Raw genomic sequence first — 17,322 nt, 5'->3', positions numbered from 1 at the left:
AGGTGTTTAGAGACCTTTGGCAAAGTCTAGTACTTACAATAGCCGCGTAAGGGTATTACCTTACTCCTACCCGTGCTGCCGCTCTGGAGACTGCTCGCGTCTGGAGACCGGTAAACCTTTAAGCTTCACTGAGCGCTGGTCACGCGTTAGAAGACTAGCGCGCTGACCTAAAATGGCCGCCCCCGATGGAACACGGGGTGTGCAATGTCGGAAGTCTTTCTACAATGTCTATTCTGTTGGTCAATAAACATTTTGCCTAAATTGAGAATGTTATTATTAATTACAAATTTGAGCTCAAAGGTCCTGTTTGTTAGTTTATATTATTAGAACCTTTTCCTGATAATGCGAGAAGGCTCACACAGGGACCATTAAAACGATGCTGCCGGCTGCTGAAAGTCCCGAGGGGTCACTAAGGTAGTTCGAGATGGCATTAGTCCAGATTATTTTACAAGGTCACCGGAAAAGTATTTAGTATCTACTCAATCATGGTAGCGGCTATTAACCAGGTGCTGAGTGCCACTACAAATTTGAATCAATTTCTTAGTGGCGATGGTGAAGTAAATCACAGACAATATTGTCCATCATTGGTCTCTACAGGGTGAGCGAAGATTGTGTGTGTGGCCCAGGGGGGTGGTGCTTAGCAAGGGGGAGTAGGATGGTCTACAGCTGACCCCACGGTATTTCATCGTTCAACCCATGTTTGTTTGACTGGACACGAAAAACCCATCTTTGTTCCTTTTCCAGTAGGTATTTCTCGTTGTCAATCTGCTCGATCACTGTCCAGGCTATGTCCTCAGGTTTGTGCCCACTTTCAAGGAAGTGGTTGGTTAGTTTCGTGCTTGACTTTTTGCACTTGATAGTACTTTTGTGTTCGCCTATTCTTATTTTTACAGCCCTGCTTGTCATGCCAATATACTTGAGATTGCAAGGGCAGGTGATCATGTAGACGACATTCGAGCTGTTACAGTTGCTGAAGCTTCTCTGCTCCCATGTAGTTCCATTCATGAAAGTCAATTTTTTGCTTTTCTTGGTAAGACAGCATACCTTGCATCCACCACATGGGTAGTGTCCTTGTACAAAGCTGGAGTTACCTGGGGTCTTAGCCTCCTTTGGTCTGGTATGTACCAGTATGTCTCTTACACTTTGGGCTCTTTTGTGAGAGAACATGGGTTTCGGAATGTCGAGACCACCACTATTGAGGATTTTCCAATTCTTGTTAATGATTTTGGTAACTTGGTCAGAGTTAGTGTTAGACCCCAATGATGAAGCATGACACTATTGGATTTTTTTAGTGTGTGAGGGGTATTTTAACAAGCACATTGTGCTCTCATCTTTACCACCTTAAGAGAGAGTCAATTATTCCACTATTCACAAAACCAAAATATAAAAATTTCTAGCAACTACACATTGATAGGATGATTATTATCCATCACAAAAATATCACATCAACAGATGAACAACTAATTTCCCTGCGCTTCTAGCCTAGATTCAGTCAGTGGCAGGAACCCTGCCCTTTGTTTCCACGGAGAGACCTTCCAAATTGTGGGATCACTGTCTACCTGAAGTTCCAACACTCATTACCTGTAAGATGCTGCCATATCCAAACCTACCTTCATTAAATACACAGTTGTTGCCGATGCTGACAACTGAGGATGAATTATTCCATACACATAATCCCATGTTCGCAAGGAACAGGAGATCACAAGTCATACAGTTTATTGCACATAATAACCCTTGCCCTTGATTCTCCTGCAGGATGGTGGTGATCCGTCACGCGGTGGTGGTTGTCTTCGCGCTTCTTCTTTCGAGTCATGGAGGTGAATCTTCAGGTAGGAATCCTTTCTGTTGCAATAGGTAATAAATGTGTGAAGCAGCAGTGCAAAGGGGCGGGATGGAGTGTTCTGCCTTAACTCAGAAGATATCTGAGACCTCCAACTGCATGACACTGTCTACAAATCTATCAAGTATGTGAGCAATACCCGCCAAATCCAACAGATTCCTTTAAATTCCATCTGTTTACAAAAAGATGAAATACCTAATTCACTGAGCTATGTCCAATGCAGATGCCCCAATAAAAAAAGCTGCAAGGCAAAATGTCAGCATTAATTCACAGCCTCAGATGTGGTTGGATCTCATCCTCACAAATAGGTCTACTTACTCAGATATTGTACCAGTTAGGAGGATTTTCTTTTGAGCAAATCTAGTTGCAGGGGCGTGGGCCTTCCAGTCACCAACAAGCACATATGGTTAAGGAACCACAAACATTTGCAGACAGTTTCTCTCCTCAAAAAGATACACAAATCTACTCCTCTAAAGAGAATAGATAGATTAGCTTTCAAAATAGGAAAGAGAAACCCGTATCATCAATATAGTTTGTGGTATACAGGAATTTATTCCTACAGAGGCAAAATGTGAACACCTTGGAGAAACAAAAATAAAAATGAAATAGACTGCATATTTTGCCTTAGAGATACTTTTCGAGTAAACTTTTCTACCAGTAGACTTAGAGAGACTATGGGGATCTTTTCTGGATGATAAGTGATTTTATGAGTGTCTGATTAGGCCCTAAAAGTGGATGGTTTTATAAATACCATGGCGAAACACACAGTGGCTGCCTGTATCACAAGGAACTAATAAATGTCAAATGGACCATACTCAGCTGATTGTGATTATTAAAGAGTTAAGATACTACCTCGAATACTTGTGAAACTGGGTAACTCCAGGTGTCTCCTACCACCAAATGCTGTGCATCCTAGTGCTTGTTATCCTGGATAGAATTATTGATATATAGAGTGGTGAGGCGGGGAGGAGTGAGAATAACCCACCTGGAATTGCGCTTGCCACCGCCTCTACCTGGTCCTCTTGGTCGTGCTTGAATCTGGCAGCAGGAAGCACCTAGGCTCCCAGTCTTCCACAGCCAATCACAAAGCTGCATTGCAGTGTTGACACTGGTCTTTGCACCGTGGTTCGGTGCTCAGACAGGGGCTTTCGGCCTGGGCATGTTCTTCACCCAGGCTGTAATGTAGCCTTGGTGGAGAACATGCAATCATCCAAAGTGCGCATGGCCCCAGACGGCCGGCCAAAGCGTCATGCACACTTACTGAGTGCTCTTACCACTTACCGCTCCTCCCCCTGCAGTGCTCTGACGTCACATAGCCTAGCTCCCCCCAACTGAGCCTCTTTCATCTGCTCGGAGAGGTGGGGTAATGCTCCACCGCCTTAACGGAGGAGCCGCTTCTGGATTTATGGCAGACTTTGGCAGCACGCGACACCAGTTTCACTAGCCACAATGTTCTATCAATTAAAATAAAACTATAATTTAGAAAATCTAGCGCCACCTTTGCCCATGCAAAAACGTACACCTGGAGCAAAGTCCTGTGCGTGAATGATTATCAATGTTGCTACTCCTGTGAATCTGCAACTGCCGGAGATTCCCTGGAGTGCACCTGAAATCCGTTGTAAATTCCTAAAAAGTCACAAATGTACTTCAAACATAGGCCTAGGCATATTGGAATAAGTGCTTTAAACATTCAAGGAGCTGACTTGTGGTTATATATGTTGTTGTGCTCTTGGATGACCTATTAAAATCTATTTTTGTGAAAATCGTATTATCAATAAATCGTTGAAGCATTCCCTATGTTTGCAAGTAAAAGAAGAACAAGGGAGTCTTCTTGGATAGAATAAAGTGGTCAAATGTAGAAACAAGGATTTCAGACTCAATTGCAAAACCACCACATTTGTTTCCAAGAGGTTAAATGAAGGATAATTACATTAATAAGATACGTCTATGATTTTGCTTCTTTTACATATAGTTAGACTTAGCTATTATTGCCGAGCTAAAGCCATACACACAAAGGGACAGGAAACAGGTCAGCCCCTCCCAGCCCTGGTGTTTGCCTTATTCACATATTAATCTGCCCACATGTATGTAGCTATTGCAGGTGCTAATTTGTGCTTGATTTTGAATGTGCTCCGAGTTAAAAAGGCATTGACGAAGTCATTAGGTAAGACTTTTTGATCAGAGAAAGTCCTCGTAATGGATGAGGGAGTTCATGTGTTTGGTTTTAAGTAAGAGGGAGTAGTGAATATCAGAATGAATCAATTGGTGGATGAATGGATAAATGAGTGTTATGGTGTATCAATGGATGAGTGCGTGTATGGATGGACAAATGAGTACATGGATGGGTAAATACATGGCTCCTGCTAGAGCCTAGCACGGCAAACCCTACGCTCTCAGCCTGTACTCAGGATCCATTCAAATATTCAATATGTTGGAGAGACATTACAAAACCCCTCTTTAAAGAAAGCATGTAGATTACTGAATGGAAGGGATTCCATCTAGTGCAAACATGGATAATGTTTCAAGGAAGGCAACAGGCGCCCCGTGGAGGAGTGGGATGCATCAGGGCAGAATCCTGACTTGGGAGAATATTCTAGTTATGTTTTCTTTGGGACAAGTGAAAATTCTATCTTGGGGCCTTGGTTGATGATAACCTTTGCTGTGTGTAAAACAATGGAGATGATCTGTGATCCTACATCCCTCTCTGGTTACCACTCCTCCCTTACTGAGTAAGCCTCTCCTATGTCCTGAACAGCTAATCTTGTTTTGTAGGTCAACTTGGGCTCACTAGTGGGGACCCAAGGCACATCACTGTGATCTCCATTGCAGTGGGGACTGGGGGGCTCAGGCTGCCATGATGTCTGGCAAAGTGCAGTCTTTGTTTAAGCATACCCAGGGTGTAATACATTGAGTATTCATTGAGGTTTGTGTTCCTAAGCAACAACCACAATTTTTCTCAGGGTGAAGTCACAAGCAAACCCTAAATTAACCTGTGCTCAACCCTCGGGTAGCTTGGCACAGAGTGGTCAGATTTAACTCAGAGGCAATGTGCAACATATTTATGCAATCGTTCATTCAGTAACACTTTACAATCACACCACAAAAGGAACCCCAAAAGGTTTTTAAAATAGAGTAAATTTTAATGAATAAAACAAGACCAGAGTGACAAAAATCCAATCAGTAAAACCGGAGACATGCAATTTTAAAGATTTCAGAAAAATAATGCCAAAAAGCAGAAAGCCCCAACTGTGGTATTTGGTCTAACTGGACCGGGACAAAGTCACAAGTTCATGCCCACTGCGATGGAGCATGGGCTGTCTACAGGGACCCAGTTAGGCCCACTGAACAGAATACCTTAAATCGTGGCGATGTGTTGGTTCCGAGATGTGGCAAGACTGCGATGCAAGGTCCTGCGCCATCATCAAGGATCCCATCCATGACGCTTGCGCTGCAAAGCCGCTGAATCCCACCTCACCGTCTTTGAACACCACTTCAACATCCTGTTTTTCCACCTTAACAAAACTACTCCTAACCTGCCATCCTTCCAATCGCACAATGCCCTCCCATCCTCTCCCGTACCTCTGACCCCACTCTCCCCCTCTCCTCCCACCCACCAGCTAACACCATCCTCCAATCACTGACATCACCCTCCCCAGACAGCTCTTTGACTTATGCCACCCCCAATCTCTGTTTCCCAAATATTCTCTCCCCCAACAACCCTCCCTCTTGACATCCCTACTTCACTCCCCCTCGCCCATCCACACATGCACACTAGTAGCCTACCCCCTCCTACCCTCAATAAAACTCTTAACCCCCATCCTTCCCCCAGACCACCCACCTTGATTCCCCTATCGTGTCCCCCTGTCCCCTGCCCCTTCTTCTCCCTCCCCTATCCCATTATTCCTCCCCCATATAACACACCACCCCTTCACCCTGGCGTGATCTCTCTCCACACTCTTCACACCTATTTAACTTCTACTACCACATCCCGGGAGGTTCTTAATCTCCTGTGCCTCATCACACCACCCATCACACCCAATAGCCTGGTCCCCCCTCACTATGCCCCCAATGACCTCTCACATCCTACTCTCTACAATCCTCCCTCTACAGTTAACACAGACCATTCCCTCCCCCTACCAAACAGTGTCCCCCTCACTCGAATAACCCAGAGCCTACGCAATATTGAACACAATCTCTCTAATTTGACGACTGAACTCTCTTGAATCAGAGACAATTTCTCTTACCTCAGCTCAAGAACCCTTCCCAAATGTGCTAAGTCCCCCTACTCCAACCGAAATTACAACACTACCTCCAATCATTGGAGAACGACCCCTCTCCGCTGTCGTATGCATAGACCTCGCCACACCTTGAGCTTCTCTCACCTTCTGACCTTTCCTACCTATGCAACTCTTACCATACTAGTTCACCAATCACTAATCCGCCTCTCTCCTACTCCAACATCCCCGTCATTCTAGGAACTGACAGAACCCCCTCCTCTTCCGTCTCCCCCAGACCCCCTCCCCAACTCACCACAATCCACTCCTGCCCTCCACCCAAGAGCAACCTCAAACCCCTCGCCTTGCATGCTCGTGAACTGTCAATCTGCCATCCGATATGCCACTGAAATCTCTGAAACGATCCTTAGTGAATCCATTGACATTGCGTTCCTCACGGAAACATGGCTCAAAGACCACTCAATAAGCATACTTTACTTACTTTCCCCCAGGATACTCTATCCTTAGGAAAGATAGACCTGACAGAGTAGGGGGCGGTTTAGCCATAATCTTCAAAAATGAACTTCAGCTATCCCTTGTCAATAATTCTGGCCACTCCTCCTTTAAATACCTCGAAGCTGAACTAAATGTATAAGGTTCCCTCCCAATTCGTCTACATAACATCTATCACCCTCCTGGAATCCCTCAACCTTTCATTGATGAATTCTCTAAACTTCTGCACAATCCTCAATTTCCAACTCTAATAATCTCTTCCTTGGTGATCTCAACCTCCACTTGAACGCTACCGATGATCCCTCAATCACCCTCCTCACTAATCTGCTTGAGGTTAATGACCTCAAACAATTATGCCAGTCTCCAACCCACACCAAAGGAGCCATCCTTACAGGCTTACTAGAAGAGGTATGATCTGTACACTCACACTACGAGGCTTGTTGCCTCTCTCATTCTGCCTAAAAATTTTAATATTGGATTGGTGCTAATCTGTGTGTGTTGTTTTATCGGACACTTTGTTTTAAAATTGAATTGCCTCTACTCACGTTCACTGCTGCTCGCTGACATTGCTAACAAGGAGCTGTGTTCAATGATCAAGGGGAAGTGAGGGAACATTTGGGCTAGGAATCTTGCAGATTGGCGCAGGGTCAGCGTTCTAGCTGCTGAACCCGACACCCAGTTGACTCTACAATTACGACACATGACGCGACCACGCAGGGGGCGTGCAGCTGGCGCGCCTAAGGCAATCCCGTCTGCGCCCGACCGGGACCAGGGGCCAGTACCCCTACCCCTCTGACCCCAGAAACCTTTCGCTATTCTAGCTCTGTCCTCAAACAGTTGAACAATACTATGGGTCCCGGTTGTAGGCATACTTAGTCTCTGAACGAGCATCAGACTATGGGCAGCTCCACGGCTCCACGGCTCTCCCACAAGGCTCTAGGTGGCCCTTCTTTCCAGCTCCTTCTGCTTAATTGCAGATCCTTGCCAAAACACACGGCCGAGATTTTTATGCTCCTAAAGGATCAGGAGCCGGAAATTTTATTCCTTACAGAAACATGGTTGAATCCTAGTTCAGAGCCGGAATGGCCCAGGCACTGCCCCCAGGATACTTAATCCAGAAGAAAGACAGAATGCTGGGGATGAGTTGTGGGATTGCTATAATATATAAAGATCATTTGGTCTGTAGGTTACTTGACAGCCCCCTTGCAGACTGTGAGAATGTGAATTTTGCAATCACTATCGTTCTCGGGCATCCTTATTTACCGCCCTCCTGGGACACTGGGCCAATTTGACAAATCCTTGATGGAAACTGTTATAACGATGGCCAGTTCCTCAGCTAATTTTACTCTACTGGGAGACTTCAATTTACATTTTGATGACCCTCTAGCGTCATCAGCCAGAGAATTAATACAAGGCCTTGCTGCTTGTCAACTTCACCTGAAGGTCTCCAAAGCGACTCATATTAAGGGTCACCTTCTTGATACGATCTTTTCCAACATGTCTGATCTCAGTGCCAAAGCACCCATGCCCATACCATGGTCCGATCATTTCCTCATTCCCACAATTTGGACCCTACCCTCCCAGGTACCGCACTTACATCCTAGGCGAGTTTTGGCCCGACGTTGGGCCAAACTTCCACTGGAAGAGTGGGTCCAGGTAATAAAGAACACCGCACCTGGTCTGGAACTTAATCCCACTACAGATTATCAGAAGTTCACCCACTGGATTGAGGATTCATTGAATGCAGTGCTCCCTAAGAAACTAATACTAAAGAAACTAGGCGACAACAAGGCTGCATGGTTTTCCCCTGAACTGTGGGTGTTAAAGCAAAAATGTAAACGCCTAGAAAGGATCTGGAGAAAGGATTTCTTGGCAGCAAAGAAATTGGAATATGGGATGGCCATTGTTAACTATGAGGCTGAAATAAAACAATCCCAAGCCTCCTACTTTGCGGAAAAGATCTCAGGGTCAGCCAATTCCTCCAGAGAGACCCTCTTGATTGCAAAAAAACGTCTTAAATGCCCAGACCCCCCCCCCCGGCAGCCCCCGACCCGTCCATCGACCCTTGCAATAAATTGGCAGATTTTTTCGCTACTAAGGTGCTTAATATTCTAAAAATCTCCCCCAACAAAAAAATGACATTTCCGAATTAACTGCCATAGGTCAGCTTGGAGACATACATTATCTTGAAACCTTCACACCATTGACTCAGGAGTCATTCTTAGCCACCTTAAACGAAGGTGAAGTCAGGATCACCACTGGATCCCGCCCTCATTAAGGTTTTAAAATTGGCAGCAGCTACGGTGGCCCCTATTATGACCTGTCTGATCAACTCCTCCCTTTCTCTGGGGACTGTTCCCCGGGACTGGAAGAAAGCCATGGTAAAAGCTCTGCTTAAAAAGCCACACCTGGACCAGTCAGATTTGGGCAATTACCACCCCATCTCATTGCTCCCGGCAATTAGCAAAATCGCAGAGAAAATAGTTAACCACACCCTATCTACATAACTGGAATCCAATCACCTGCTCCATGCCTCACAAACGGGCTTTCGCCCATGACAGGGCACCGAGACCGCCTTACTGGCGGTGGTGGAGGAAGCAAGGAAGATTGTTCACTCACGAGGCACAGCCGCCATTATACTTCTCGATCTAAGTGCGGCCTTCGATACGGTGAACCACGAGATTCTGACCCACCGTCTGATGAATCTAGGCATATCGGGTAAGGTACTATCGTGGCTCAAATCCTTTTTGGAGGACAGGTGCTTTTATGTGTTCTCAGGTGACGCTCTGTCTAAACCAGTCCCTCTCAAATGTGGAGTCCCACAGGGTTCGTCTCTGAGCCATACACTTTTTAACATTTATATGCGCCCACTGTCGGAGATAGTCGTGCCCTTTGGGATTCACATAGTCAAATACGCCGACGATACCCAGTTGGTGGTAGCATTGACCCAATCTAATCATGCATCCCTGGACCTTCACCAGTGCTTGGAGGAAGTCATCAATTGGATGAGTCTCTCTCAATTAAAACTCAACGGCGATAAGACTGAACTTATGCTACTGGGCAGCCAGCTTATCCCCAAAGTCAATACCATGTGCCCAGCTTGCACGGGCCCAATACCCACACCGAAAACTGAATTAAAGAGTCTGGGTGTGTGGCTGGACCAAGACCTATCCTTTAAAGTCCAAGCCAGGAAAACCACAGCGCTCTGTTTCGGCCTACTCAGAATTATTCGAAAAATTCTGCCTTTGCTACCAGAGCAAGCATTAAAAATACTGGTCCAAGCATTGATCCTGTCGAGGATAGATTATAATAATGCCCTTTACCTGGGTGCCCCCCTCAATGTAATCTCAAAATTACAGACCGTGCAGAACTCAGCGGCAAGGCTCCTTACGGGTACCCAGAAATGAAGCTCCGCTAAACCAGGACTCCACATGCTCTACTAGTTACCGGTTATGAAAGAATCTACTACAGGTGTGGAGGTGTGGTGCAGCGGCCAGGGCACCTGACTTTGGAGCACAGGGTTCATGGTTTGATCCCCGGCTCTGCCGGAAGCTCAGCTCAGCACCATGTGACTCTGGGCAATAGCTCACATCATTTCCACGACGGCCCCCAGTGCCTTGAGACCCATAAGGGTGAGTAGTTTGTGCGTTACAAATACAGATTTACATTTATTTATTTATTTTACTTCAAGGCTTTGTGCGTCGTTCATGGATCCCTGGGGGGCAATGAGCCTCCTATCATCGAATCTTTGATTCACCCTTACAAGGCCTCTAGAAGCCTCTGTTAAGGTGAGCTGAACCTCGCAGTGGTACCAAGGATAAGGAAGACCAGAAGTGGAGGCCGTTGCTTTACTTACAACGACTCCAAGCTTTGGAATAGCCTGCCGTTGCAGCTGCGGAAACAATCTAATCATCTTGTTTTTCACAAGCAACTCAAAACCTGGCTCTTTCCTTAAAAGTGTTCACCGATTCTACTAATCATTGAGCGCTGGGATGCTCCCGTGTAGCCATGCGCTATATAAAAATCCCTTCATTCATTCATTCATCCTGGACACCATTATTACCAATAAGGATCTGGCCTTCCTGACCAATATTAACCCATCGACTGGTCTGACCACCACCTCATACTGTTCACCATTGTTACCTCAGCACCACCTACCCCCAAAAAATTAACAAACCACAAAAACTGACCAGGAATCTTAAACCCATCCCCCTGGTGTTCCTGAGGCTCAACTCCAAGCTCAACCTCTCCTCACCCCGCCCTCACAAAACGCGATCAATCCTTCCTCTTAACACAGATCCCAACCAACTCCCAACACAAGCCTAACATGACCACCAGAGCACATACCTCATTCCCCACATCCCCTATTCCATCCTCAATCTTACCCACTTCAGCACCTTACCTCAACTACTCCCCTCACTTACCTATTGCACCTCCCCTAGGCTACTGCCCACACTCATCCTCATCTACACCACTTGAAACCAATCACCCTAACTCACAACTAAAAAACAATGCCTCCTTACTTCACTTCCTCCTGGTAACTGAACAGCAAGTCTTAAACATCATTGGTAAACGTAAATCATCCTCCCATACTAAAGACCCCCTCCCATCTAACCTTGTCCAAGACCTAAAACACATCCTTACCCAATCTTGGACCACAATCATCAACACCTCCCTTACCACAGCATGCGTCCCCATCTCCCTTCAACTTGGTCAGATCACCCCCATTGTTAAAAACCCTAATGCCAACCACGATGATCTTAACAATCTTCGCCCCAACTCCAACCTCCCCCTTCTCTCTAAAGCCCTTGAAAAATGTGTCCTGCTCCAATTAGACAAACGCATTGAAAATTTCAACTTACTCGACCCCCTACAATCAGGCTTCAGGAAAGGCTGGAGCACTGAACCTGCCATGCTTAATATTGTCAATGACATCCACCACTCCCTGGATAATGGCGAGACCTGCTTCCTTATCCTCCTAGATCTCTCAGCAGCGTTTGATACTGTTAAGTACTCTGCCCTACTTAATGTGCTCAGTGATCACTTCAGTCTAAATGGTACTGCCCACAAATGGTTTCTCTCCTATCTACAACAACAAACTCAGAAAATCAAAATCAACGCCTGTCTTTCTAACCCTACTCCGGTCTCATTAGGTGTCCCACAGGGATCTATACTCTCCCCCTTTCTCTTTAACCGCTTTATGGGACCCCTCACCCACATTCTTAAACAAGCTGGAATTAACTACCACCTCTATGCCGACGACACCCAACTCTTCCACAAGATCAAAACCCATGCCAGGTCAAAATTGGCAGTTACAAACTGTACATACAGGCTGCAGTGGCAGGGTTGAGACATGATTAAAGGGCTCCTTAAATGGGTGGCACAATCAGTGCTACAAGCCCCCTAGTAGTATTTAGTTTACACCCTCTGGGCACCTGTAGTGCCACTTTAACAGGAACTCACAAGTAAATTAAATGTGTCAATTGGGTATAAGTCAATTCTAACATGTTTTACAGAGAGAGGACAAGCACTTTAGCTGGTTAGCAGTGGTAAAGAGCACAGAGTCCTACGGCTAACAAAAATGAATTCAGCAAAAATAGGAGGAGGAAGACAAAAGGTCTGGGGATGACCCTTCAGAAAGTATCAAGTTCAACATTGGTCCATACCACAAGACACACATTTCAGGCAGAACAGCATTGCAGTGAGTGGGAACCTTTGGGGAATGAGTGCACAGATATGCAGTGGAAAGAGACATAGGAGAAACATTATTGTCCTTCTTTGCATATAGGAAACATAAATAAAACAGGCACTAGCCATGCAGATCTACATGTTATCTGCCAATTGTGGAAGCTGAAGTAATTTCAGTGCAATCACCCATGCTATTGGTAAAATACACATTGTGATATCATAGAAAGAAGATGCTCAACCATTTCAGTATGAGATTTTTTGACTGGTGTGGTGCAGCGGCCAGGGCTGCTGACTTCGGAGCACAGGGTTCATGGTTCGATCCCCGGCTCCGGTGGCAGCTCAGCTCAGCACCATGTGACTCTGGGCAATAGCTCACTTAATTTCCACAACGGCCCTTAGCGCCTTGAGACCCATAAGGGTGAGTAGTTTGCGCTTTACAGATACGGATTTACATTTATATATTTTTTTACAGAGATCCCGGTTCCTTTCATCTGTTAAATCCTGTCAGCATGGTGTTCTAGGGCCCTCTGTAATGTCTGAACCGCTAGTGCAAATTGTTCAGTATTGAAGAAACTATTGAGCAGTGAGTAGCATTGTGTATAGCTCAACTTACAAATACCCATACCCAGCGATTTTCTTAAATTGGCACAGTCATAGTAATGGTTCACACTCAAGATAAATTTCCCTTATTTGACTGAACTCTCGCCCACTAAAGTGGCCTGCTTCTTCATGGGGTCCACTCCTCATATTGGATAAGACATTTTTAAACCAGGGTTGGCTCCAAATAGGAGCTCTCTTTAGGAGACTTACTGGACTTTCAGTTTCCAGCCCAAAAATGTGCATACATTTACTCCTTTTTAGTTCGAACCTAGCGTTACAGTGCAAGCGCTGCTCGCTCTGCGAGGCATGCTATAGTAGGGTACGTTTTAAAAGTGGTGTGGAAGCTCTGCCCATATTTTTCATTGGCTGGTGTCCTTTTCCATGGTAAATGCTGGCTTCCGATTCATAATGAGGCTTCTTAGTCCCTCCTTGTTACTGCCCTATCTTCCTTTGAGACTCCCCATCAGGACGGTCTCCTTCAATAGTCAGTAGGCACTTTTTTTTCCATTTCATTTCATTCGGCTTTGGTAATGGCGGCCGCGTATTTATATTTGCATTGCGCTTTCACTTTAACAATAGCTGCCGCCCCACCCCGCTAGTGCTGTGTGGGCCGGCAGTTGGGGTGGGCGTAATGTGCGTAAGGGACTTACGCGGAGAGGCACAGAGATGAAACCAATCTCCGCACTCTTCGCATAGTTCCGTTACGCACCGCCCGCCCGCCGCCTGCCTCCCGCCCGCAGTATTAAATACCCTTAAAAAGCAAAAATTACATTTAAAATAACCTTACCTTATCAAGGTGGGCAGCGGGTGGAAGGCCAACTTCCGTTATGCCCCGAGTGTGCGGACATTTGCCTTGTTTCTCCACCTACATTGCGGAAGACAGAAGGGGCAAATCTCCGCACATTCCGTGGGCGGAACGGAGTTGTCCGCCCACCCCTAGCTGGCAGCTATTGTTAACGTGAAAGCGCTATGCAAATATTTATATTTTTTTTATTTTTAATGAGTTTTATATAGCGCTGGCTAGACCCGAAGGTGTCAGAGCGCTTTACATGAGGTTCCACAAAGTTACAAAATTACATCAGGTTACATCAGTTACTAGTAAAACATTTAAAGAGTATAGAAAATTAGAAATATGGAGCGTAGAAAGGTAAGGGGTAGGATGAAGGGGTAGGAGGGAGATACGACGGCAAGACAAAGGAAAGAGTGCCCCTATTCTAGCTGGGTTAGTGACGGCCTAGGGGGAAGTCCTAGGCCCATCTCCTCTTTAGCTATCAGGTAGCTCCACCGGGCATCATCCAAATAGCAAGATCTCGGTTGAAAAACATTTAAAGAGCATAGGAAGGAGAGATACATGGAGCATAGAAGGGTAGGGGGGAAGGGTAAAAGGGTAGGGGGGTGATACGACGGAGAGACGAAGGAAAGTTTGCCCAAAGTTGGCTGGGTAGGTGACGGCTGAGGGGGAAGTCCACAACCCAGCTCCTCTTTAGCTAGCAGGTAGCTCCACCGGGCTTCAATGAGCTAGCTAGGTCTCAACGGTCGGAGGAAGATCACTTAGCTTATGTCATGGTGGGAGAGCCGGGTGGGGAAGGATGGTGGATGAGCACCCCTAGCCTCGCTGGTGAAAGCTTGATGAGCCAGTACATGGAGTCTGGTGTGGTTGGAGGGACTATTTTCTGCAGACCAGTGGTGCGAGAAGGGGGTGGGGGGTGTAAGGGCTTCGAGAGTGAGCAATAGTAGGTAGGAGCCTAGTGGTTTAGTCCATTTGTGTGGTGGCCATGACGAGGTCAGGCACTCGGGTATTCTGAGATCCCTCATCCGCTGCCTCCTGATGATTGGGGCTCGCACGGCCGCCATGTTGGAGTCAGGCATCCTCCTCCTTGAGTGTATTCTCGCCTAACACCCTTCACACCCACACTGTTTCTCAGAGGGGTCAGGGACCAGGGAGGTCCAGGTGTAGACAGCCACCCTCTGTTGCCCCCTGTTTCTGTCCTGAATGCACCGCACAACTAAGAGGAGGCGGAGGTGAGGGACCGCTCACCTCTGCTTTCAGTTACAAGTGTTTCTGGGCTCCTGCGAACATGTCAGGTATTCCCGCTGCGACCGGGGCTTCTTTTTACATGCAGTGGCGGACCTCACAAGCGGATGGAGGCTCCCGTATGTTTGGATCGCGCCTGGATGAATGGATGGATCACGCCTGGATGAACAGGCGGCTGCCTTTGCACAATGGCGACAGCGTGTTTATTTTTGCATTGTGCATTCACTTTAACAACAGAGGCGTGTGAGCACTTTTCTCAAAACCGGCCTAGGTTTAGCAGTTGACAGGTGGCTGTCTTTCATTACTGCTGGTCCCCCATCAGGCCATGGAGGCTCCCTGTGACAGCTGTGTTTTCAGTTCTCAGCTGGCGCAGCTCTTTCCAAACTCTTTTGGGCCCTTTGCGTATTTGCGCGGCTACAGAAGTCATCTGAGTCTGTGCTCTAGAGAGCAGCCTTCAGGCTTACCCTGAAGGAGTGTTAAGCAGCTTGTTTTACCAGTTTAATCCTGTAGTATAGGTTAAATGAAAACATAATGGCTATTTATTATAATACACTTACTAACACTACCCTGAGAAATCAAAACAAATACACAACACTTAAATTGCAATAAGGTACGTAGCAAAAAATACAGTGGTCTCCAGGGGGAGACCAAACCATATATTAAGAAAGTGGAATGCAAACTGCAGAAGAGGATGGGACCTGGACCAGAAGACCCAGAGAAGTCGGGGACACCTCCCAAAGTAAGTACCCAGGAACCCCACGGAGCAGCTCACCAAGAAGAAATACCCAGGGTGCAGAGGATGCAGTGAGGATGTTGTACTTGGCAAGGAGAGATGCTGGTGGCTGGAGCTTCTTGTAGTCCCAAGATCTCTGGAGTGTTGAGCCAAAAATCCTTGGCAACGGCAAGTCAATGCGGTGCACAGGGGTTCAGTTCCAGCGGTTCCAACGAGGGACACTAGCCTCAAAATTGCAGAGAGGAGAGGCCAGCCCCTGCAGGAGTTGCCGAACCACTAACTGTGTTTCTGAGCCTTTTGAAGTCTGTGGGACATCAGAAGCAGCAGACTGGTCAACTTCATTGTGGTGCCTGCAGATGCAGGGGAGTAACTCCTTCACTCCAAGGAAGATTACTTTGGGTACTCTTGATCACCACAGGTCTGGTGGAGATCCTGGAAAAAATACAGACTGTGAAGAAGACTTGCAGAACAGTGTGACAATGAGCAGCAGGAGTCTTCCTTGGTGCAGTTATGGTTCCAGGCGAATTCCAAGTGTGCAGACTGTCAAAAATGTATGTGGTTTCAGGCATGAGTCTTGTCCCACAACAATTCTGCTGAGCTACTCACAGGAAAGACCTTAAGTACCCTCGGGAAGAGTTAGAATGCTTCAGGGGTTCCTCCCAGAGGAGTTGCTGGACAGAGGGGAGGATACTTCCATGTCCTTGGCCTAGTTTCACACCAGAGCGGGTTCCAAGGGCACACTGAACTGGCTAAAAACTGGAGTATGCAAGGAGGGCATCAAATGTGCCCTTCAAAGACATCTGGAGGCGCTGGCGAGCACCCCCACCCCAGCCTAAATCACTAAGTTCTGTCTGGGAGGTGGTCAAACCTACCTATGACAGGAAACCTATTGTTCTGCCTGCCCCTGCTTGCACTTGGCTCAACAGCAGGAGCGCACAATCATGTCTGTGGTCGGCAGCAGCACTAGCTTGCTGCCAGACCCTGAAAGGCTGTTACTGGCAGTACAGGGGGGTACCCATTGGGAGCCCCTCAGTACATCGGAATCATACTACTAACACCGGATTAGGTGTTGTGGTATGATTCCAACATGGTTGATACCAAACATGGGTTCGGTGTATCGACTATATAGTTAACACAAGTAGATGATGGACAGAACGCTGAAACTTAGCAGACACTCACCTCCAGTCATAGATCTGGGTCGAATCCATCATCGTTCTTTAGCTCACTTCACCACCCCAGTTCATACCCAGCCATTGGCAAATCAGTCTTGACCCTGTTCCTCATGGGAACAGTCCAGCCTGAACTGCCAAGCCAGGTCTTCCCTCAGCCGGAAACAAGCATCCTGGGACCAGTTTCGGGTTAACACTTCTCATCAGCCAAGCTAGCTTGAATCCAGTGGCAAAGTGAGCAAGGGGCCATGTCTGGGCATACCCTGTCAGCATAGGGCGAACAAAGCAAACACAAGGAGATATAGTTAGACATCACGTAAGGACTGATATCCATTATATGTATTAAAATGGCTGACACCAATTACAAAGACTGGAGAATGGACTCCGCTGTTTTAGGGGGATCCTTCTCATGCAGGGGTACACTTATAACCAAGCACCCTGCCCTCAGGACTGAAGAGCCTGCCATTGAGGAGACTCATAGATTTTACGTGCAGTGACCACAGATATAAGGAAACTTATATCTGCCATGA

The 17,322-nt window shown here is 46.7% G+C and overlaps 1 protein-coding gene across 1 annotated transcript in view; it reads left to right on the top strand.

Annotated features, from left to right (window-relative positions):
• Window positions 1-17,322, top strand: part of LOC144756192 (butyrophilin subfamily 1 member A1-like) — a 131,157-nt gene that overhangs the window by 38,565 nt on the left and 75,270 nt on the right. The window contains exon 2 of the mRNA XM_078645793.1: window positions 1,756-1,829. Coding sequence (XP_078501919.1) covers window positions 1,757-1,829 — 73 coding nt within the window. The 5' untranslated portion in view covers window position 1,756. The remainder of the gene's footprint in view (window positions 1-1,755; window positions 1,830-17,322) is intronic.

Source organism: Lissotriton helveticus, chromosome 5_1 (genome assembly GCF_964261635.1).
Source record: "Lissotriton helveticus chromosome 5_1, aLisHel1.1, whole genome shotgun sequence".
In the NCBI taxonomy this organism is placed as follows: domain Eukaryota; kingdom Metazoa; phylum Chordata; class Amphibia; order Caudata; family Salamandridae; genus Lissotriton; species Lissotriton helveticus.
The sequence above is the reverse complement of the archived record's forward strand: the minus strand, read 5'-3'. Positions and strand labels throughout refer to the sequence as shown.